Source organism: Mobula birostris, chromosome 1, assembly GCF_030028105.1.
Source record: "Mobula birostris isolate sMobBir1 chromosome 1, sMobBir1.hap1, whole genome shotgun sequence".
NCBI lineage: Eukaryota > Metazoa > Chordata > Chondrichthyes > Myliobatiformes > Myliobatidae > Mobula > Mobula birostris.
The window spans coordinates 111,265,536-111,290,790 of record NC_092370.1 but is presented as its reverse complement, the minus strand read 5'-3'; the positions used below and the strand labels follow the sequence as shown (position 1 = coordinate 111,290,790).

Here is a 25,255-nt window from a genome sequence, read left to right as displayed (position 1 = left end):
CTCCTTATCAGTCAATCACCTCCCTCTGGTGCTCCTCCCCCTTCCCTTTCTTCAATGGTCTTCTGTCCTCTCCTATCAGATTCCCTTTCCCCAGCCCTTTATGTCTTTCATCCATCATCTTCCCAGCTCTTCACTTCACCCCTCCTCCTCTCCCAGTTTCACCTATCACCTATCACCTACTACCTCATCCTTCTTCCTCCCCTCCCCCCACCTTCTTGACTTCATCTTCTCTTCCAGTCCCAATGAAGGATCTCGGCCTGAAATGTCGACTGTTTACTCCTTTCCATAGATGCTGCCCGGCCTGCTGAGTTCCTCCAGCATTTTGTGTGTGGTGCTTAGATTTCCAGCACCTGCAGATTTGCTCGTCTTTGTGCTAAAACTCTGTCACCATCAGTCCTGTAAATCCATTTGGCTCAGTCTTCAATTGAATAGTGCATTCCAGGATTCTTTAGTGTGTACCTAGAAGTCATGTATGTAATACATTTGAGTATACAATTCTTAATTCATTTGTATAGGCTCCAGTATCATGTAGATGCAGCAGCTCCAATGATTCCTCTCATGCACGTGTTGTCAGTATCCTCCAAGACTTTGTTGACTCCTGGTTTTGTTGATCTTCATAGGGGAACCTGATTTTTGTCACAGAAGGTGACACTGTCTCAATCGGCAATGAAGACCTGGTCTCTCAGATTGCAGAGATCACAATGACTGAGCCAGATACCGTAAAGAAGACACTTCTCCATCGCACTGTAGCTGCAGGAGGGGGTGAAGTAATTGAAAAGCAGCACACGTCCCAGGAAGCCACGTATGGCAGGGATGCCTTCGCTAAGGTAGAAATATTTGCTTGTGAGTCTGGGTGTATCTGTTGTTTGAGTGTTGTAGGAATGCCACAAATTGAGTGAGAGACATAGCTTAGCACCAACGCCGTTATATCTTAATCAGGTTGTTATGGGTTCAAAGTTCACTTCAAGGACTTCAGCTAAAAATGTGGACTAACAACAATACAGTTCTGGTCACCCGCCTGCAGGAAAGATATCAATAATCTTGAAAGTGTACAGAGAAAATTTACAAGTTTGTTGTTGGAACTTGACCTGAGTTACACGGAAGGGTTGAAGAGGTTCGGACTTCATGGAGTGTAGGGGAATGCGGAGAAATCTTACAGAGGAGTGCAAAATTATGAGGGGTACAGATAGGGTACATGCAAGCAGACTTGTGGTGAGACTAGAACTAGAGGTCATAGGTTTAAGGTGAAAGGTGAAATATGTAACAGAAATGAGGAGGAACTTCCTCACGCAAAGGGTTTTGCGAGTGTGGAACGAGCCAGTAGTGGAAATGGTGGTTGCAGGCTCAATTGCAACATTTAAGGGAAGTTTATATGGGTACATGGATGACAGGAAGGCTATAGTCTGTGCGCAGGTAGATGGCACTAGGCAGAAAACCAGGTTGGCATGGACTAGATTGGCCTAAAGGCCTGTTTCTGTGCTGTGGTGCTCTATGACCCTGTGACTCTATTAAAAAGGCACTCTTCTTCAGATGAGATGTTAGAGGCCAACAGCTCAGAAAGGGGTCGCACTTTGGCCTAACTCATCCAGACAAACCAATTTGCCTTCCTGAGGGAGTCCCATTTCCCAGTGCTAGGTTGATTTTGAACATGATGAGACTTACTCTGAAAACACTCTGAGAGCATTTGCTCTTAGAATTACTAAAACAAATTATCTCATCATTTGGTTTGTTTGTGTTTCTGGAATCAGGTGGCTTCTTGTGTCCTATATTGCAATGGTGACCGCAATTCCAAAGTATTCCATTGCTTGCAGAGTGCAATAGTACACATAAAACTACTGAAGGACAAGCTTTCCTTTATTTTCAAATGCATTGCACAAATCCATTCACCACTATAATTATTTCTGAAAAGCTGAACTGTTATGAAAACTTCCGTTCTGGCCAAACCAAAATCAAAGGCAGAGTTGAGTTTATTGTCATATGTACAAGAACAGGTCTGCACAAATGAAATGAGGAACTTGCAGCAGCATTTCACACACATAGCATCAGATGCACAACATTTTCAACAAAAACATAAATTAACTGTGAATTATACCCCCTTTTTAACAAGAAAACATAATTGGAACAAACAAACAAAGCCCTTTATAGTGCAAAGTAGTTGCACTCAGTATAGTGTTGCTATACTGAGGTAGTGGTAGAAGTGGTGTTGGTTGGTTCAGCCACTAGATAGTTAAAAGGAAGTGGCTGTACTTGAACCAAGTAGTGTGGGACTTAAGGCTTCTGTACCTCCTGTCCTACAGTAGCTATGAAGAGGTGGCGTGACTCGGATGATGGGATCTTTGATGGCAAATGTTGCCTTTGTGAGACAATGCCACCTGTAGATTGGGCATACTGTTGTACACCAAGGGCGGAGCAAGAATAACTTTTTAATACTGCAATTCACACATATATGCAGTGAGGCAAAGCTACGAAAAGACAAGTACCTGTTGCAAGGACCCCATTATATGAAATCCAGTGAATACCTTGAGCTTTATCTGAAAAGGCGCTATCCGAACAACGACATTGATAATCTCACAAAGAAAATATTGGGATGCCTGGAAGGACATGTGAAATCAACACAGTGTGTCAAGAAAATATTTTAGAGCTGTCAATCGAGTACAGAGAAACCAAGTAATTAACTTAAAAAGGCAAATATTCTTAGAAAAGTTAGTGATCAATATACACTCAGTTGTTTCTTTATTAGGTACACCTGTATGCCTGCTCATTAATGTGAGTATCTAATCAGCCAATCACAAAGCAGCAACTAAAAGAATAAAAACATGCAGACATGGTCAAGAGGTTCAGTTGTTGTTAAAACAAGACATCAGAATGGGAAGAAATGTGATCTAAGTGACTGACTGTGGAATGATTGTCTGTGCCAGATGGGATGGTTTGAGTATCTCAGAAACTACTGACCTTATGGGATTTTCACACACACCAGTCTCTTAGTTTACAGAGAATGGTGTGAAAACAGACAAAAATACATATCCTGTGAGCAACAGTTCTGTGGGTGGAAACACCTTATTAATAAAGGAGTATGGTTAGACTGGTTCAAGGTAACAGGAAGTTGACAGTAACTTTAATCACCATGCATTACATTAGTGATGTGCAGAAGAACATCTCTGAATATACCGTATGACAAACGTTGAAGAGGATGCGCTACAGCAGCAGAAGACCATGAGCATACATTGTTGGGTACGGGAGCTGCCCCATAAGGCGGCCTCTGAATGTAGGAACTCTTAATGGCAATTACAGGTGGTTGAACTATTTTGCGTTCTGTGAGGCAGTGTTGTGTGGAACATCGGGAAGCAGGAGTCATACTTAAAAAAAAAATGCATAAGTTAGAAAGAAGATCACATTTTTGCCTCTCATTTGAATCATGTTGCTCATGGCAATTTTATTCTTTGACATTTATTAAACTTTTTAGATTTGTTTCTTTCTTTGCCCTTGAAGTATCTAACAAGAAGGAATTTTTACATTGCTGTATTGTGCCTTTTATTTGCTGCAGAAGGCTAAATGAAAACTCACTTACCCCCTACACAATGTCTTGATTTCCTGTCGACTAAACAAAGAATTATGTGCAATGCCTGAGAAAAGGGCTCCAAAAACTCATCAAAACACTGAGTAAATGTTGCGGAATGCAACTGCCTTTCCTGCTCCTGCAACTTCTAAACTATCCTCATCCACTCTTTCATTGTTCATTTTAGTATATTACCTACCAAAACAAGACACACATTTTTCTGACTAAATGCCTTTATGCACGGGATTTCATATTTCACAAATTTGATTGAGTATTTTGAAGAGAATAGCAAAATGACTGACTAGGGTAGAGCTGTAGACATGGTCCACATGGATTTTAGCAAGGGCTTTGACAAGGTCCTGCATAATAGAACGGTCTAGAAGATTAGATCACGTGAGATGCGGGGAGAGTTAGTAAGATGGATATAAAATTGGCTAGGTACTAGGAGTTAGAGTGGAAGATTGCTTTTCATATTGGAGACCTGTGACCAGGGGTGTGCCATGTAGATCTGTGCTGGTCCTCTGTTGTTTGTCATGTACATTAATCACCTGAATGAGAATGTAGATGGCATGGTGAGTAAGTGTGCAAAATTGGGGATATATTGAAGAAGGTTGTTTGAGGTTACAGCAGAATCTAGATCAACTGGGAAAGTGGGCAAGTGAATGGCATGTGGAATTTAACATGGGCGAGTGTGAAGTGATGCATTTTGGGAAATTAAACCGGGTCAGGATATATACAGTAAATATGCAATACTGAACAAACAGAGCTTATGATATCAGTACGTGGATCTCTGAAAATGGGAACACGGTGACAAGAGGTGGGGAAGGCATGTAGTGTGTTTACATTTATCAGTTTAACACAGTTCATATGTTATATTACTGCCAGACAAACTATTAGTTAGGCTGCCCTTAGAGATGTGAATAGACAGTTCGTGCAGCGCACCCCTGTGTCCATTCCCCTCAATATTACGTATATTGTTGTGTGGGATGACCTCTGGGGAAATGCCATGGAGACCAGGTTACTGGCACTGAGCATGGGTCCGTGGTGCAGAAGGGGAAGAGGGAGAAGAGGGGACTGGTAGTCAGGGGAACAGACAGAAGCTTCTGTGGACATGAACAGGACACCCGAATGGTATGTTGCCTCCCAGGTGCCAGGGCTTGGGACATCTCAGAACACATCCACAACATTTTGGAGGGGGAGGGAGAATAGCCAGATGTCTTGCTACATATTGGTACCAATGACAAGGAAGGAAAAGCAAAGAGGTCCTGAAAAATGAATTTAGAGAGCGAGGCAGAAAGCTGAGAAGCAGTACCTTCGAGTTAGTAATTTCTGGATTGCTGCCTGTGCCACATGCCATGAGGGTAGCCACAGGACGATTTGGCAGTCCTGACGAAGGGTCTCGGCCTGAAACGTCGACTGCATCTCTTCCTACAGATGCGCCTGGCCTGCTGCGTTCACCAGCAACTTTGATGTGTGTTGCTTGGCAGTTTAATGCATGGCTGAGAAGCTGGTGCTGGGGCCCGGCAGGGCGTCTGGTTCTTGGATCACTGAGATCCCTTCTGGGGGAGGTATGACCTGTTCAAAAGTGACCTGAACATAAGGGGAACCAATATTCTCGCAGGCAGGTTCGTTAGTGCTGTTGGGGAGGCTTTAAACTAATCTGGCAGGGGGGGTGGAAACTGGAGTGAAGGGGCTCAAGACAGAATGGATGGTAAAAAAGCAAAGGTAGCATGCAGTCAGACCGTCAGGAAGGAAAGGCAGATAATAGGACAAAATTGCAGCCAGCAGAGTGAGTATCAGTGCATTAGAGACGCAGAATCAAAAAGAGTAGCAAATACTGTACTCAAAGTGTTATAATTCAATGCATGTAGTATAAGAAATAAAGTGGATGATCTTTTTGCACGATTACAGATTGTCAGGTATGATGTTTTAATCATCACTGAATTATGACTGAAGGATGGTTGCAGTTGGGAGCTGAATGTCCAAGGTTACACATTGTATCAGAGGATAGGAAGGTAGGCAGAGGGGGTGGCATGGCTCTGCTGGTAAAGAATGGCATCGAATCAGTAGAAAGATGTGACATAGGATCAGAAGATGTTGAATCCTTGTGGGTTGAGTTAAGAAACTGCAAGGGGAAAAGGACCCTGATGGCAGTTATATACAGACCTCCCAACGGTAGCAGGGATGTGGATCACAGATTGCAACAGGAAATGGAAAAGGCATATCAAAAGGACAATAATATGATAGTCATGGGAGATTTTAATATGCAGGTTGATTAGGAAAATCAGATTGGTAATGGATCTCAAGAGCGACTTTGCTAAATGCCTACAAGATGGCTTTTTAGAGCAGTTTGTCATTGAGCCTACAAGGGGATCAGGTATGCTAGATTGGGTGTGATGCAATGAACCAGAGGTGATCAGGGAGCTTAAGGTAAAAGAACTCTGAGGAGGTTGTGATCACAATATGATTGAGTTCAACTTGAAATTCGATAGGGAGAAAGTAAAGTCTGACGTAGCAGGATTTCCGTGGAGTAAAGGAAATTACAGTGGTATGAGAGGAGTTGGCCAAAGTAAATTGGAAGGAGATGCTGGCAGGGATGACAGCAGAGCAGCAATGGCATCAGTTTCTGGGAAAAAAGAGGTAGGCGCAGATAAATGTTTCCAAAAATGAAGAAATACTCAAATGGCCAAATAGTACAACCATGGCTAACAAGGGAAATCAAAGCTAACATAAAAGCAAAAGAGAGGGTATTCAACAAAGCAAAAATTAATGAGAAGGAAGAGGATTAACAAGCTTTATTTACTGGATGAATGAGTAGTCTTTGGGGTCTGCAAGTCTATCTCTTTATTGATACTTTGCGGCATAGTTGAGTGCTCAGTGGGGGGTGCTGATGCTTTTGCTGGTGGGGGAGGGAGATCCTTGCTCTGCTGCTGCTTACGTGTGGGGGGGGAGCTGGGGTGGGGCTTTGGGGTTCTAGTATTTAACTGTCATTCATTCTTTGGGCCACTCCTCTGTTTTCGTGGATGGTTGTGAAGAAAAAGCATTTCAGGATGTGTATTGTATACATTTCTCTGACATTAAATGTACCTTCAAAACGTTTTAAAAGCCTACAGAGAGCAACTAAAAGAATCATTGGGGGGAGAAGATGAAATATGAAAGCAAGCTAGCAAACAATATCAGAGTGGATAGTAAAAGTTTTTTCAAGTATGTAAAAAATAGAGTGGGTATAGGATCATTAGAAAATGAGGCTGGAGAAATAATAACGGGGTCAAGGAGATGGCCGATGAACTAAATGAGTATATTGCATCAGCCTTCACTGTGGAAGACACTAGCAGTATGCCTGATGTTGAAGGGTGTGAGGGAAGAGAAGTGAGTGCAGTTACTATTACAAGGGAGAAGGTGCTCAAAAAGCCAAAAGACCTAGGGGTACATTAGTCACCCAGACCAGATGAACTCCACCCTAGGGTTCTTAAAAAGGTAGCAGTGAGATTGTGGAGGCATTAGTAATGATCTTTCAAAAATCATTGGACTCTGGCATGGTGCCAGAGGACTGGAAAATTGCAAATGTCACTCCACTCTTTAAGAAAGGAGGAGAGCAGCAGAAACAAAATTGTAGACCAGTTAGTCTGACCTCAGCGGTTGGGAAGATGTTGGAGTTAATTGTTAAGGAATACTTGGTGACACAGGACAAGATAGGACAAAGTCAGCATGGCTTCTTTAAGGGAAAATCTTGACTGATGAAACTGTTGGAATTCTTTGAGGAGATTACAAGTAGGATAGATAAAGGAGATGCAGTGGATGTTGTATATTTGGACTTACAGAAGGCGTTTGACAGAGTGCTACACACGAGGCTGCTTACCAAGATAAGAGCCCATGGTATTACAAGAAAGTTACTAACATGGTTAGAACATTGGCTGTTTGGTAGGAGGCAGTTAGTATGAATAAAAGGATCCTTTTCTGGTTGGTTGCCAGTGACTAGTGGTGTTCTGCAAGGGTCGGTGTTAGATCCACTTCTTTTTATGTTATATATCAATGATTTAGATGATGGAATAGATGGCTTTGCTGCCATGTTTGCAGATCATACGAAGATTGATGGAGGGGCAGGTAGTGTTGAGGAAACAGATAGGGTGCAGAAGGACTTAGACAGATTAGGAGAATGGGCAAGAAAGTGGTAAATGAAATGCAGTGTTGAAAAATGCATGGTCATGCACTTTGGTAGTAGAAATAAATGTGCGGATTATTTTCTAAACAGGGAGAAAATCCAAAAATCTGAGATGCAAAGGGAGTCCTTGAACAGAACACCCCAAAGGTTAACTTGCAGGTTGAGTTGGTGGTGAGGAAAGCAAATGCAATGTTAGCATTCACTTCAAGAGGTCTAGAATACAAGAGGAAGGATATGATGCTGAGCCTTTATAAGGCACTGGTGAGGCCTCACCTTGAGCATTGTGAATGGTTTTGGTTTCCTCATCTAAGAAAAGATGTGCTGGCATTGAAGAGGGTTCAAATGAGGTTTAGAAGAATGATTATGGGAATGAAAGGGTTATCATACAAGTAATGTTTGATAACTCTGGGTCTGTACTGGCTGGAATTTAGAAGGATGTGGGGTAACGGCAGTGAAACTTCTTGCATATTGAAAGACCTAGACAGAGTAGATGTTGGGAGGATGTTTTCCATGGTGTGGGCATCTAGGACAAAAGGGCACAGCCTCAGGTTAGAGGGGTGTTCACTTAAAATAGATGCAGAGAAATTTCTTTAGCCAGAGGGTGGTGAACTTGTGGAGTTTTTTACCACAAGAAGTTGTGGAGGCCAGGCTGTTGGGTGTATTAACGCAGAGCTTGATAGGTTCTTGATTGGACACAATGTTGAAGGTTATGGGGAGAAGGCTGGAGAGTGGGACTGAGGAAAGGAAAAAAGGATCAGCTATGATTGAATGGTGGAACAGACTCAATGGGCCAAATGGCCTAATTCTGCTCCTATGGCTTATGGTCTTACGGTCTTATGGAGTATTATGTGTAGTTCTAGACACCAAATTTCCAGAATAATATATATGATTAAGCTAGACAACATGTAGAAAAGATTCACAAAGATGTTGCCTGGAATTGGGAGTTTGAGTTATCAGGTCTATCTGTCAGCTACCAAGATTTTTTTGCTACATAGCTTTTGTTATGAAATTGTCTACTGGCTACACCTTTGCAATGCAGCAGTGCTTAGTCTGGTCCTGCCTGGGTTTGTCGTCATCTTTCTCTATCCCACAGGCAATTTATGAGCGTCTCTTTTGTTGGATTGTGGACCACATCAACACCGTCATTGCAGTAAAGGGTTATGATCCACGTATTCATGGCAAGAACACTGTAATTGGAGTTCTGGATATCTATGGCTTTGAGATCTTTGACAGCAACAGGTAAAGAACACACCGTTACCTGCTGAAATGGTGCTGCACGTGATTACAGCTGACCTCATAACACTTTCAAGTTTAAAAGCATTTTGCGTCTTGACATTGATTCTATGACAAAGTACTGACAGGAATTTTTGGTTGGGAAATCCTGACCTTGCAGAATTGTCATTCATAAATTTTATAAAAAATAATTTTGTTCATAAACTTAAAAATAATTAATCAAATGATAATCTAATATCAATGCCTATAGCAAATGGAAGTGACCACTGGAAACTGGTATAAATGCTGTGTTAAGAAAAGCATAGCAAAAGTTCAAGCCTGGTCTAATGATTTGCTATTCACAAGTGCTAGGCAGTACTGTACCATTGGGCCAACCAGTCTCTATATCCTAGAAATTACTATTGATAAAGTTAGCCAGGCCAGCAGCAGTGTGGTTCAAATAGAAGTCCGAGTTTATGTACTCTGAGTCAACTTATTATTCAGTTAGTGCTGTTAACATAATAAGACATCCCAGGACACTTTGCAGGAGTACAGTGATAGCGTCAGATGAGGCAGCATTTAGCTAAATCTGTAAGTTTAAAGAGCATTTACAAGAGGTGAGAGAGCTGAAAGGCAGAGTGACTTCCATAGAAAATTTCAAAGAGCATTGACATTGTTGCCCATGGCAAGGAGAAATATGTAGGTGAAAGACACAAGAGTTCACAGATGACTGTAAAAGTTACTGAATTGAACTGAGGTGAATACAAGGTGGAGCAGATTAATAGCAAAACATTTAAGAAACAGTGGCCAATGTCATTTAAACTGTAAGACTATAAGATATCGGAGCAGAATTGGGCCATTTGGCCCTTTGAGCCTGTTCTGCCATTTCATCATGGCTGATCCAATTTTCCTCTCAGCCCCAATCTCTGGCCTTCTCCCCATATCTCTTCATGCTCTGACCAATCAAGAATCTATCAACCTCTGCCCTAAATATACACAAAGACTTGACCTCCACAGTTGCCTGCGGCAAAGAATTCCAGATTCATCACTCTTTGGCTAAAGAAATTCCTCCTCACCTCTGTTCAAAAAGGACACCCCTCCATTCTGAGGCTGTGTTCTCTGGTCTTAAACTCTCCCACTATAGGAAACATCCTCTCCACATCCACTCCAGCAAGGCTTTTCCCCATTCAATAGGTTTCAGTGAGGTCACCCTTCATTCAGTTGGCCAGCTCAAGAGTGATTTGTGAAAGACTTAAGTTAGAACAGAGGCTTTAGAGCTTTGGATAAACAAAAGCTGATGGAGAATAGAAGAAGAGAGAACATGTGGTATGACCACGTGCATGATGTGCATTTAACATGAAATAACAGAATGAGTGAAGGCAGGTGACATAGCAGATTATGACGGGTATCGATAGGGTTAATGCAAGGAAGCTTTTTCCACTGAGGTTGGGTGAGACTAGGAGTAGAAGTTCTGAGTTAAAGGTGAAGGGTGAAATGTTTAAAGGGAACATGAGGGGGAACTTCTTGACTCAGAGGGCAGTGAGAGTGTGGTACAAGCTGCCAAAAGACGTGGTGGATGCAAGTTAGGTACATAGATGGGAAAGGCATGGAGGGCTATGGTCCAGGTGAAAATTGACGGGACTAGACAGATTAAGAGTTTGGCACAGGCTAGCTGAGCTGAAGGGCTTGCTTCTGTTCTGTAGAGTTCTATGACTCCATGATTTTATGACAAAGTGAGCCTTTAAGTGGTCTTGGAGATCTAACCTTTATTCCCCCCAATAGAGATTTTCATCATTTGCTGGATTTGATGTACAAATGCACGCTAAGTGCTTATTGATTGTTTGGATCTTCCCACAGTTTTGAGCAATTCTGTATAAACTACTGCAATGAGAAGCTTCAACAACTCTTCATTGAGCTGATCCTGCGACAGGAGCAAGCAGAATACCAGAGAGAGGGGATCGAGTGGCAGCATGTAAGTTACTCCAGAACGGAGAGCAACTCTGGGAAATGAAGACATGAGAAGGTCAAATGTGTTGGAGTCCTGGAGTCTCAGGGGTATGGTGACATAAAGCCTATGTCTTAGAAAATCAGAGTGCCGGATAATTAACTGGAAAATAAGCTTAAATCTCATCATATCAATTCAGGAATTTAATTTCAGCTAATAAAGTAAATCTGAGGTTAAAAACAAATATGTTCAATAACTATGCTGTTCAAATTCACCTGATTCACCAATAGTTCTCATGGGAGGAGACCTGCAATTTTTTTCTGAACTGGGTTCTATGTAACTCCAGGCCTACAACAATATAGTTAACTTTTAATTCCCTTCGGTACTGGTCTATCAAAGCATTGTGTCAAAGCTGCTGGACGCGAAGAAGGAATTTCTGTAGAAGAAAGCTCAATGCTATCTTTGGAAATGAAATAATAATATCTTGCCAATGAACAGTGAATCTATTGCAATTATTCCCATTTACCATGTCTGGATTAGCTCCTTGGGTTGGCACTGTACAAGTAATCCAAAGATGGGAGGTTCGTGAATGGCTATTGACAATTGCTTTCCTTTCACCCCTTTCCCTTTCCAGGTTGACTACTTCAACAATCAGATCATTGTGGATCTAGTGGAGCAGCCACACAAGGGACTCATTGCTATCCTAGACGAGGCCTGTATGAATGTGGGGAAGGTGACAGATACCATGTTGGTGGACACCATGGATACCAAGCTGGGCAAACATGCTCACTACACCAGCAGAAAGGTAGGACACTATCGGAAGATAGTACCGAAGTCAGGAAATGTGTAACATAGAAACAGGCTGTGAGTCAATTTGCCAAGGCAAAGAAACACCAGGCTGGTGCACAGATGCAGAGATTTTTCCCATTATGCCAATCATTAGGATTCATGTGAGTCAAGTACACAACGATAGTGGTGTTCCCTCACACTCAGGTTTCTCGTACTGTGAGGTTGGTCTCAGTCACTCAGAAGATATCCGCAAGAGCACTTCCCAACCTGTGACATGAACAACCAAAAAGCTCCCAAAAGACAACATTGAAGGGTGAGAAGCAGCAGATAATTAGCTCAGTAACTGGTCCAACATTGACATGGGCATGTACTGCCACTGTACAAATTGCCACAGCTTGACAAAACTAAATACAACTAATTCCCAGATGAAATGACATTGGGCATTTTTGGGACTACATTCTGCACCCAAGGGAGTAGGATTTCCTTTATCCCAGCCGTGAGTGTTATTGTCCTGGCAAGGATGTAGTTCACTTATCTTCGCTCTAACCATCCTTTTGGAAATACCACAGTCAGTGTAGCGAGGAGTGGCCCAGGATTTTGGTCCTGTGACGATGGAGGAATGCAATGTCTGTATGATGTATAATGTAGACAAAGTTACTGTAAGAGTCACAGCCAACGTTAGTTTTTCCATCACCTGATAGTCACAAGGGAGCTCTCTCGCAGCAGACACTGATGTCCCTATGACTGTGTGGGTTTCATAGAAACATAGAAAACATACAGCACAATACAGGCCCTTTGGCCCATAAAGCTGTGCTGAACATGTCCCTACTGTAGAACTACCTAGGCTTTACCCATAGCCCTCTATTTTTCAAAGCTCCATGTATCCATCCATGAGTCTCTTAAAAGACCCTATCATTTCTGCCTCCACCACCGCTGCCGGCAGCCCATTCCACGCACTCACCACTCTCTGCGTAAAAAACTTACCCCTGACATCTGCTCTGTACCTACTTCCAAGAACCTTAAAACTATGCCCTCTCGTGCTAGCTAGCCATTTCAGCCCTGGGGAAAAGCCTCTAACTATCCACACGATCAATGCCTCTCATTATCTTGTACACCTCTATCAGGTCACGTCTCAATCTCCGTCGCTCCAAGGGGAAAAGGCTGAGTTCACTCAACCTATTCTCATAAAGCAAGGATTAAGAAGTTGTGGGAATATTTTGTTGGCACCAGAATCGGAGCAATTCTTATGGGCTGCCCTAGCACATTCCCAACACCCTAGCACATCCCCAACACAAGCTACATATTTCACTGTATGTTTCGATGCTTCAATGTACATAAGACAAATAAATCTTATCTCATCTAAGCTAATCTAATGACCTGGCACTAAAGCCAAAGTCATTTGTACCATTCCCAAATTGAAAGGTTCTGAGGCCTGGAACTGACAACCAACGACCCACCTGAGGTTAGGTGACACACATGAAATCTGTCAACCTCTTTCATGGAAGCATTGACTCATACAACAGAAAAGTATGTCCATAGTGTCACTCAAAAGGTGCTAAACCTTACGGTATCTAATGTTTGTCAACATTTAATCTGCAGCTGTCTCCAACTGAAAAGGATATGGAGTTCCACAAGCATTTCAGAATAAAGCATTATGCAGGACAAGTCACGTAAGCTTCTGTTTTAATTTTGCAGGCTGGATTGTAATGGCTGTTTATTATGATTTATTTAAGCAAGTATGTCCCAATTTCACAATTGTTTTGGGGACTTCCCACATTAATTGGGGATTTCACACACCCAAATGGGTGAAGTCCAATTTCTAAGCAGTAGTTTGGTCTGCATGGTAAAAGCCTGGCAATGTTCACTAAAAAATCGATTGCATGAAGTGCTGACATGGGTGAACTCACCAGTTCTGGTGGATCTCTCAGTATAGATTAGTAGGGAGAAAGGGAGCAGTAAACTAAAACTGTGTTTTGTGCTTCGATTCAGGTACTCGGTGGAAGGTTTTATTGATAAGAACAAGGATACACTCTATCAGGACTTTAAACGCCTGATGTACAACAGGTGAGGACAGGACCATGCAGATCTCTGCAGTGTCTTTTTAGCTTTAATTTACAGTCTGCAACAAACAGTTGGTAAGACGGAATGACCAATTCCCTTCTGGCTATGTACAACTCATGTTCGGTTTGGTTTCATCCCCCATGATTAAATGAGTATTATTTTTTATTTTCTGCAAAAATATATTTTGTTCTTAAATTTGCAAATAGCTAATACAGTTCATTCAAATGTTGCCATCCTCTATACAAGCCATCACTTTCTGTTTACGTTAATCAATATCTTCAATGTACTCCTTGAGCAAACAGTCTTGGGGAATTGTTTTACCGAGGTTCTAGACCCTGAGCATGCAATAGAAGCAGACCCTTAAACCTTACTTTCTGGGGTCTTGATTTTCCCAAAGCAGCTCTGTGTTTGTCTCTGCACTTCAAAGAAATGAATTGTTTAAACCATGCTGTCAAATCTTTCATTGGGATGTTTCTGAAAAAGAAATTACAGAGTTACATAATAGAATACTCTTTTAAAAATGGAAACATCCTCCCCACATCCACTCTATCCAGGCCTTTCAATATTTGATGAGATCCCGCCTCATTCTTTTATACTCCAGCGAGTACAGGCCTAAAGCCATCAAACACATCTCATAAATTAACCCTTTCATTCCCGGAACCATTTTTGTGAACCTCCTCTCTACCCTCTCCAACGCCAGCCCACCTTTTCTTAGATAAGAGGCCCCAAAATGCTCAGAATACTCTGAGTGCGGCCTATCCAATGCCTTATAAATCCTCAGCATTACATCTTGCTTTATATTCTAGTCTTCTCAAAATGAATTCTAACATATCATTTGTCTTCCTTATCACCGACTCACCCTGCAAGTTAACCTTTAGGGAATCCTGCACGAGGACAAATGAGTCCCTTTGCACCTGTCATTTTTTAATTTCCCCCACATTTAGAAAATTGTCTACATCTTTATTCCTCCTACCAAAGCGCATGGCCATACTCTTCATTACACTTGATTCCATCTACCACTGCTTTGCCCCATTCTTCCAATTTGTCTATGTCCTTATGCAGACTCCTTACTTTCTCAACTCCACCTGTCCCTCCACTTATTCTCGTATCATCCAGTAACTTGGCCACAAAGCCATCAATTCTGCTATCCAAATGATTGATATATAACATGAAGTGTTCCCAACACCAACCCCTGCGGAACACCGCTAGTCACCAGTAGCCAACTAGTAAAGGTCCCCCTTATTCCCATTCTTTCTCTCTCGCCAGTCAGGCAAGCTTAGAGTCATAGAAAAAAAAAGCATACAAACAGGTCCTTTGGCCCCTCTAGTCTGTGCTGAACCATTTAAACTTCCTGCTTCCATCGACCTGCACCTGGACCATAGCCCTCCGTACCGCTACCATCCACGTACCTATCCAAACTTCTCTTCATCATCGAAATCGTGCTTGCATGGACCACCTGCACTGGCAGCTCATTTCACCCTCTCACCACCCTCTGAGTGAAGAAGTTTCCCCTCATGTTCCCCTTAAACTGCTCACTTTTCACCCTTAATCCATGATTTCTAGTTGTAGTTCCACCCAACAGCAGTGGAAAAAGCCTGCTTGCATTTACCCTATCTATACCCCTCATTATTTTGTCATCCACATTATCATTCAGATCATTAATACAGAAGAGGAAGAAGAACAGACCCAGTACTGATCCCTGAGTCACTCCATTAGCTACAGGTCTCCAGTAAGAGAGGCAACTATCTACTACCACTCTCTGGCTTTCCCCACAAAGCCAACATCTAATCCAATTTACTACCTCATCTTAATGCCGAGTGACTGAACCTTCTTGACCAACCTGCAATGTGGGACTTTGTTAAATGCTTTGCTAAAGCCCATGTAGACAACATCCACTGCCTTGCCTTCATCGACTTTCCTGGTAACTAGGTTTCCACTTACCAAGTATACCTTTGCCAGAAAACAACATGTCTCAATCCTCACTTGCCAGATCCTTTTTGATACCATCAAATTTGGCCTTTCTCAGATCTAGAATCTCAACCCAAATTTAGAAGATGGAACCTTCTATCTGTGCTACTATCTTTCCTGTAATATCAGGGGCTCTTGTGTTGTTAAACATCCTTATGTGTGGAACCTTGTCAAAGGGCTTCTGAAAAGCCAAGTAAGCAACATCCACTGGCTCTCCTTTATCCATCCTACGTGTTATTTCCTCAAAGCCAATAAATTTTTAAGTGTTGAATTCTTCAAAGAGCAAAGATTTGTAAGGCAAAATTTCCCTTTAAGGCAACCATGCTGACCTTTACCTATTTTCTCTTGTGCCTCCAACTGCCTTGAAACTACATCCTTAATAATGGACGCCAACATCTTCCTGACCACCGAAATCAAGCTAACTGGCCTATAACTGGTGGACATGATAGGGTCTTTAAAGAGACTCCTTGATAGGTACATGGAGCTTAGAAAAATAGAGGGCTATGGGTAACCCTAGGTGATTCCTAAGGTAAGGACATGTGCGGCACAGCATTGTGGGCCGAAGAGCCTGTATTGTGCTGTAGGTTTTCTATGTTTCTATCTTTCTGTAATTTCCTTGCTTCTGCCTCCCTTCTTTCTGAAAGAGTGGAGTGACACTCTTCTTGTGCTCTGGCGCCATTCCAGAACCTAGTGATTCTTGGAAGATCATTACTAATGCTTCCGCAATCTCATCAGCTACCTCCCTCAGAACCCTGGGGTGAAGTCCATCTGGTTCAGGTGGCTTATCAGCTTTCAAATCTTTCAGATTCCCAAGCATCTTCTCCTTAGTAATAGCAACCACGCTCACTTCCATCCCCGATACTTGAATTTCCGACATACTGCTAGTGCCTTCCACAATGAAGATGGCTGCAAAGTACTTGTCAAATTTGTCCTTCATTTCTTTTTCCCCTAATACTACCTCTCCAGCATCATTTTCCAGTGGTCCGGTATCTACGCTTGCCTCTCTTTTACCCTTTATGTATCTGAAAAAGAACTTTTGGTATCCTCTTTTAAAAAGGGCTGATTTCGTTGATCACCAAGTGACAGCACTTTGCTCTTTGAAGGATTCAACACTTAAAAATTTATTGGCTAGTGTACTTCCATACTTCATCTTTTCTCTCCTTACTGTTTTTTTAGTTGCCTTCTGGTGGTTTCCTAATCCGCCAACTTCCCACTAGTTTTTGCTATATTGTATGCCCTCTCTTTTCCTTTTATGCAGTCTTTGACTTCCCTTCCCAGCCATTTTTGCCCCTTTAGAATACTTCATCTTTGAGATGTACCTATCCTGCATCTTCCAAAAGAGAATAAGAGAATGATGTTAGAGAGAAAGAAAATAAAACCATAAAAAAGACATGAATTTTAATTTGTGGGGCAAAACATAAAAACAGACATAGAGGGATAGAAAATTACTAAGAACCAAATGCCACATCTTTGTGAATGTGGCCGTTTGCTGAAGGAGCAAGAATGGGTAAAGTGTGTCCATCCTTAGAAAGGACTAACCCAGATATTCAAAGGCCAGATAACATCAGTACTCAGAAAATTTTGGAGGTTTTAATCATATTTGAAATTACCACGTTTCTGGATAAAGAGAAAATAGTTAGAAGCAGCCAACATGATTTTCAAAATCACCAGAAACCTATAGAACTGATTGATCTGAGAACAGATAAATTTGATTGGATCTCTTGGCTATTGAAGAGGATAAATACCAACAGATTTAGAAAGGTCTTTTCCAGTTGTAATTTTCATGGATCACCTGGGACCATTATGGTCTTGGTTGTAAATTCAAGCTGCATCAGGAAACCAGCACTGAGAGCCACCTCCCACACTCCTGTTCCCTGGATAACCTTCAATGTTCAGTAAACAATCAACGACACTTCAGAAAACAGCAGTTTTATTCAGGCACCTCATTACCTGGTCTGTAGAAAAGGACTGACTTCATCGATCACAAAGTGACAGCACGTTGCTCTTTGAAGGACTCAGCACTGGAAGATGTATGCCTACAGTTTGTGAGATCTCAAAAGAATTTATTTTTACAACTGTCCTTCTATCATGCAAATTATTCATATGGAAGGAGAGACGCAACTTCACTCACCACAACACTGAACTGACAACTGAACACAACCTACAGATCACTTTCAAGGCCTCTACAACTCATTTTTTTCAGTATTAATTATTTACTTATTTAAAATTATTACTTTTATTTATTATTAGTTATTATTAGAGTTGTTTTTGTTTGCATTTCCACAGTTTGTCATCTTTTGTATATTGGTTGCTTCTCAGTCTATGCTTGTGTGCAGTTTTTCATTGATTCTATTATATTTCTTTGATAATCTATTTCTTAGATTGGATATACTTTGATGATATATTTGCTTTGAACATTGAACTATGGTTACAAGGTGAAATAGACTCAATTGTAGCTAAGGGTGTCTATACACAAGCATATTGTAAGATAAATAATATTTTGGTGAAAAAGGATTTCAGTTTGGGAACTTTTATCAACTGATGTTCTTGCAAGATCCAACAGAGGGCAGCAAAACTATAAACTATTCCTGAACAACAGGAATTCTGCAGATGCTGGAAATTCAAGCAACACACATAAAAGTTGCTGGTGAACGCAAATTCCACATCCCATTCCCATTCTGACATGTCTATCCACGGCCTCCTCTACTGTAAAGATGAAGCCACACTCAGGTTGGAGGAACAACACCTTATATTTCGTCTGGGTGGCCTCCAACCTGATGGCATGAACATCGACTTCTCTAACTTCCGCTAATGCCCCACCTCCCCCTCGTACCCCATCTGTTACTTATTTTTATACACACATTCTTTCTCTCACTCTCCTTTTTCTCCCTCTGTCCCTCTGAATATACCTCTTGCCCATCCTCTGGGTCCCCCCCCCCTGTCTTTCTTCCTGGACCTCCTGTCCCATGATCCTCTCGTATCCCTTTTGCCTATCACCTGTCCAGCTCTTGGCTCCATCCCTCCCCCTCCTGTCTTCTCCTATCATTTTGGATCTCCCCCTCCCCCTCCAACTTTCAAATCCCTTACTCACTCTTCCTTCAGTTAGTCCTGACGAAGGGTCTCGGCCTGAAATGTCGACTGCAACTATTCCTGAAAGTAACTTCAGTCTTTCTGCCCAAATTCCTCTGTAATGGGAGGAGTAGTGAATGCTGTACTCTGTAGTACTCTGTAGCAGCTCTTTATGCTGAATGCTTAATGGGAATTTTCGCAGGATGGACAAGAAAGTTTTTGTTCACTCACCGACTGGCAAACTCCAGTCGTATTTCTGAGGTTTAGGGTGGTTTGTTTACAGCAATGTTAGTTCTGAATTTCCACTGGGATTCTTAACTTGAATGTGCACTGAATAGTTTTCTTTCAGGTCCATTAAGACCAAAAGTTAAGCACCTCATTATTTGAGAGGTACCCTGGATTATCTTGAAGCCTTCAGAAGCGCCACATAGACACATGTCTATTTGTCATTCCTGATGCAGGGTCTCAACTTGTAACATCAGCTACCCACAAATGCTGTTTGACCTGCTGAATTCCTCCACCAGTTTATTTTTGCTCTCTCTATTTGTGTTGCAAAACAGAGTAGTGATAGCTGCAACTGTACATAGCAACCGGTCTGTGAATCCCGGGAGTGGATGAGAAAGGGGGAAGGAACTCCTTGCTCCTAATACTGATAGATATCTCCAGCCTTGAGTATAAGGTTTTCAACACAGTGAGCTGAAATGTTTTTTTTTCCGTGTTCCCAGTTTTAACCCTGTTCTGAAAGACATGTGGCCAGAAGGGGAAATGAGCATCACAGAAGTTACGAAACGGCCTCTGACTGCTGCATCACTCTTCAAGAATTCCATGATTGCCCTTGTTGTTAACTTGGAATGCAAGGTAGGACAAGGCTGCCTGACTCTGCGCAGAACCAGCATTACATTATTACCACAGGGAACAAATCTGCTTTGATTGTCTTCACTCCTCTCCTTTATGTGGCAGTTTCAGGTTATGGTACAAGTTCAGTGGGACTGTTAAACTTGCATTGAACCTAAGAAGGAGCCACACTTTATGCATGGGTAGAGGTGAAGAGGAAGAGGTCAACAGCTGTTGTCACCATTAGCACACATACACAGAAAGCCAGGTGACACATTATTCATACATTATAGTCTAATATGAACAGACAGTTTGAGAAACAAAATGCATTCTCTCATTTCAGTCCCACACATACATGTGCATACAACTCAGTCATACATCCAATTGACTCACATGTTCACTCACACATCTCATTCACAAGATCACACAGCTCATTCATACACGTGATAACTCATTCCTTTGGTTCACACAAGAATTTAACCCACCCTACACACAGCTTATTACACTACCAATCCATATCTTTCATGTGCACACACACAATACACACAGGCACCACGCGCACACCACACACACACACACACACACACACACACACACACACACACACACACACAGAGGCACATATACATGTAGATACATACATACACACGCACACACACATAGGCACATGTGCATGCAGGTACATACATACACACACACGCACACACACGCATGCACACATGCACGCACGCGTGAACACATGCACATACACTTAACCCATTTCATTTGTACACAGTTTACTAACGCCTGTCATTTACATGATTAATTTGCTCATATCACTTACCCTTACTTCTAATGTAGAGTCATTGAGCAATACAGCACAAATACAGGCGCTGTGGTCAATCCAGTCCATGCCCAATGCAGGCCCTCCCAGTTGATCCAAGTTTTCTGCATTCAGACCATAGCCCTCTGAGTCCCACACCTCCATTTCCCTATCCACGTGGTTTTTAATTCATGCTACTGTACCTGTCTCAACCACTTCCTGTGGCTCATTCCATTTACTCACCATTCTCTACGTGAAAACATTGCTGCTCGGGTCCCTGCTAAATCTTTCCCCTCTCACACTGAATCTACGCCCCTAGCTTTGGACTTCCCGACTCTGGGGAAAAGATTGTTACTGTCCACCTTATCTATGTGTATCATCATTTCAAACATTTTTATAAGGTCACACCTCATTCTCCGTCATTCCAGGGAATAAAGACAAAGCCTGGCCAACATTTCTCTTTAACTCAGGCCCTCTAGCCTAGTAGTGTCCTTGTAAATATTTTCTGCACCCTTTCCAGTGTAACCACATATTCCAATATGTGGTTATAGAGCACTCCAAGTGCAGTCAACGATTTATACAACTGCAACATTATGTCCTAGCTCCTTTACTCACTGCCTTGACTGATGAAGGCCATGATGCTAAATGTCTTTTCCACAACCATGACTGCCTGTGACACCTTATTTGTACGCAAGCCCCTCTGTTCCATTAAACTCCCTATAGCCTTAACCTTCATAATATAAATCATAGACTGGTTGACTTTTTCAAATCACCTTACATTTGTCAGTATTGAAATCTATTTACCACACCTTGACCCACATCACTAACAGATCAGGATCTCGAAATCTATGATGTTTCTGTATTATCAACAACTCCTCTTAATTTTGTATCATCCTAAACCCATTGCATGCATCCTTCTTTTTCTTGACCAGGATATTCCAACCTGATGTCATGATGTCTATCCACGGCCTCCTCTACTGTAAAGATGAAGCCACACTCAGGTTGGAGGAACAACACCTTATATTCCATCTGGGTAGCCTCCAACCTGATGGCATGAACATTGACTTCTCAAACTTCTGCTAATGCCCCACCTCCCCCCGTACCCCATCCGTTATTTATTTTTATACACACATTCTTTTTCACTCTCCTTTTTCTTCCTCTGTCCCCCTCACTATACCCCTTGCCCATCCTCTGGTTTTCCCCCCTCCCCCTTTTCTTTCTCCCTAGGCCTCCTGTTCCATGATCCTCTCCCTCCCGCTTTCAAATCTCTTACTAGCTCTTCTTTCAGTTAGTCCTGACGAAGGGTCTCGGCCCGAAACATCGACTGTACCTCTTCCTAGAGATGCTGCCTGGCCTGCTGCGTACACCAGCAACTTTTATGTGTACCTCTCTTTAGCCAGGGTTTCCTAAACATGCCAGGTTTCCCCTTCACCCTAAAAGGAACATGCTGCTCTTGGACACTTGCCATTGCATTGCTAAAAGCCTCCCATTTACCGATCATTCCACTCCATTCACTTAGACATCTCACATGCACACAACTCATCCACATGCATATGGTTTTCATGCAAAAAGCCCACTCCCATTTCATTTACATGCGTACTTAGCCCAAATACAGACCTCAAACACATACATATCATTGGTGCTTCTCACTCACACACGCTAGTTAGCTCATCTGTATTCCAGTTGGTTCTCTTCGTTTAATCTGAAAGACTCATCCTAGATTCCTTTTTTTTGGAAGAAATGGTGTTTGATTACTTCTACAATAATTCATCCTTTCAGCCAAATTACTTTGCATTCTTTATTCTGAAGAAATCTTGAGCTGAGTTTAGTTCTGGATCAGGCTTATCTTTTCTTTATTGCGTTTGCTCTCAGCCCTTTGGAGCCAAGACAGAATAAGATAAATGATGGCACTGGTGTTATTCCTTGTCCTTCCTGAACGGTTGTCATATTTCTGAGCTATTATAATTAACTAACCAGCTCCTGTACGAGTGGAAATCAGGACAGTTGTTCATCCCCATCATTGCTGCTGTGTGTGATCCGTTCTGGGAGGCTAAACCATTTGGGGCCTTACGTGGGAGTGCCCTGTGGGGAGCTAATGAACAAAATATCTAAATTAAAATGAGCCTACAAAGCTTCCGGTTATGGTTCCTGGCCACATAATTTTTTGTATTTAATGGTCTGAATTATTTTATGTCGTATTCTGAAGGAGGGTCATGAAGAACTTATTGGGAAAGAATGAACTGAACCCATTGGCTGAATGATCAGGTCCTGTGATGACTTCTTGGATGTTTTCTATAAAAGCAGCACTGGCTTTAATTCCTTGTTTTCACTTGTACTGTCATTGGCTTTTAGGCCAAGGAAAGAAAAACAAGTCATCCAGAATGACATTGTCTCCGGAGATCACATGCTAAAACGTCAATGCAGTTAATGGTGAAATGTAACGTTTCTGTGCATAATTTAGCTGTCAGGCTTTGAAATGAAAAGCTCACAGACGTCCACAACTGTTTTAACGCAAAGGGTTGTGCCTGTATGGAATCGGCTACTTGCGGCAGTGATTGCTGCAGGTTGAATGGCAACTTTTAACAGGCAGTTGAACAGGTACATGGATAGGAAAGGTTAAGGGTCAAACGCTGGCAAATGGGACTGGCTCGTTTGAAGCATCTTGGCCAGCATGAAGCAGTTGGGCCGAAAACCTCATTTTCATGCCACGTAACTCCATGACATTTTGACTCTGTTGATACTCACTATCCCTCTCACGGTACCTTCCCAGACAAATGGAGAAGGTACAACAACTGTTCTTTTCCCCCGGGATCAATAAAGTATGACTATGACTATGACTTTTACCTAATCAATTCCCACCGTCCAGGAACCCAAACCTTTCTTCCAGGTAAAGCAGTGAATCAGTCGTACTTCCAATTTAGTATGTTGGGTCCAATTGTCATAATATTACATTGGAGAACCAAATATGGGGATGACTGCTCCACTCAGACCACAAGAATAACTTTGAATTCTGGTTATCTGTAATTTTATTTCTTTATCCCACTTCCAGTCTGACCTCTCTAACTACGACCTCTTGCGATGTTTTACCAAAGCACAATGTAAGCTCTCTTCCAACTTGGGATGGTATATTGAATTCAATGATTTCTGTTAACCATCCATTTTTGTTTGTGAATGGAAGCTCAGCACCCTGTTATATTATTTCCATTTTTCCAGACTCCAGATTGTTTGCAGCTCACAGTTCCTGAATGTTCTGTTTGCTCTCTGTCTCTCACTTTGCTTTCATGTATCTCTTTTCAGTCGTTGCCTTTACCAATAGTGTTTCTCTCTTTACAGATGCAATTGATCCTTTAATTATCATTCGTCAATAGCTCCAATTTATCATATTTTATCAATGCAAGGATGACTGATTAACTGAGTCTACCTCAGACTTCTTTAATAATTCCTGTTGATTTTATACATTGTGGGTAAATGAGGAAGAGATTGTTTATTCAAATGTTATAATTTGGGAATAACTAGACAAAGGGAATGACTATAATCGGACTGGGTCTATTATAATGAAGTAAATGAATTCGGTGTGTCTCACTTTGACAGAGTGGGCCTATGAGTCCCAATATTTGCAGTTCTTTTGTACTTCAATTGCCTAGTGCGTTCTCTTGTTTCAATCAGGAACCTTACTATGTGCGATGCATCAAGCCCAATGATCAAAAATCAGCAATCCTCTTTGATTATGAACGCTGCAGACACCAAGTAGAATATCTGGGCCTGTTGGAAAATGTGCGTGTGCGAAGAGCTGGATTTGCCTATCGGCAGCCATACAATCGCTTTCTGCTGAGGTAATTCTAATTGCGGCATATCAATGCATAGAGAAACAACATGTAAACAAGGTGGCATCTGTTCTTCTCTCTGTTGCAATTCTAATTCATTCTTTCAATAGAATAGTAAGCCAGTCTACAGACTGTGGCCCTGGTTGAAGGAATATGGGTGAAAAGCACATATTACTGAATGGTAAATGTCATATTCTGCTGGTGTATTTGGGAGAAATTGATCCTGTAAATGCATTGTAAATTAAGAATGGAAGCACCTAATTTTCCAAGTTCTCCAATTTGATATACACTCATTCATGATAATTTCCAGATTCTGTTATACAGCAAATAGAGCAGCTTCTCTGTTTAGTCAAAGCTCTTTCCAATTCTAACAACTGAACAATCTGAGGCTACTTGAAGTTTCTGTTTGTCTGATAATGAGGGCACAGAGATGCACAGAGCATGGATGGAAGATGGAAGTTTCGAGACCAAGGACCTTTTACAAGAAACATTTTACTGTGTTGGGGCATCAGGATTAAGGGGAGATACTTTAAAATTAGAGTCAGCAATTGAGATGAGAAAAGATGAAGTATTGTTTCATAATAGAAATAGAAATCTGGACCACATTTACCCAGAGGTCTCTTAAGTTCAGTGAAATGAAATTTTTAAGTCTAAGGTTGACACTTAGTTAATTAGATCTAAGCATCCAAAATAAAGGAGTTGAGCAGCAGTACAAGGATAACCTCATTGAAGAGCAGGGAAGAATCGAGGTGCTGACTAGCCAGATCTTGATCCTAATCTCACAACGTTCCCAAGAGGGGATGTTCTCATTGTGCTGGACTGATAGAACTTCTTAGATTTACTGATTTTGCATATCCATTGAGGAACAATACTCTACTTGTGTTCCCTATCTTTGATCTGAAATATAAGGCCCTTAGATTTACTCACACTGAACTCCATTTACTAAAAGTTTGCCCATTTGCTCAGTGTATCTAATTTTCTTAGCAATATTCTTGGGAACTTGCCTGAGTCATCAAATGCCAAACTTTCCTTG

At 41.8% G+C, this 25,255-nt stretch overlaps 1 protein-coding gene across 1 annotated transcript in view; it reads left to right on the top strand.

Moving 5' to 3' along the window:
• LOC140198917 (unconventional myosin-Id-like) overlaps positions 1-25,255 on the top strand; it is a 133,080-nt gene that overhangs the window by 41,094 nt on the left and 66,731 nt on the right. The window contains exons 8-15 of the mRNA XM_072260163.1: positions 621-827; positions 8,812-8,957; positions 10,788-10,902; positions 11,510-11,680; positions 13,264-13,334; positions 13,654-13,728; positions 19,488-19,620; positions 24,065-24,231. Coding sequence (XP_072116264.1) covers positions 621-827; positions 8,812-8,957; positions 10,788-10,902; positions 11,510-11,680; positions 13,264-13,334; positions 13,654-13,728; positions 19,488-19,620; positions 24,065-24,231 — 1,085 coding nt within the window. The remainder of the gene's footprint in view (positions 1-620; positions 828-8,811; positions 8,958-10,787; positions 10,903-11,509; positions 11,681-13,263; positions 13,335-13,653; positions 13,729-19,487; positions 19,621-24,064; positions 24,232-25,255) is intronic.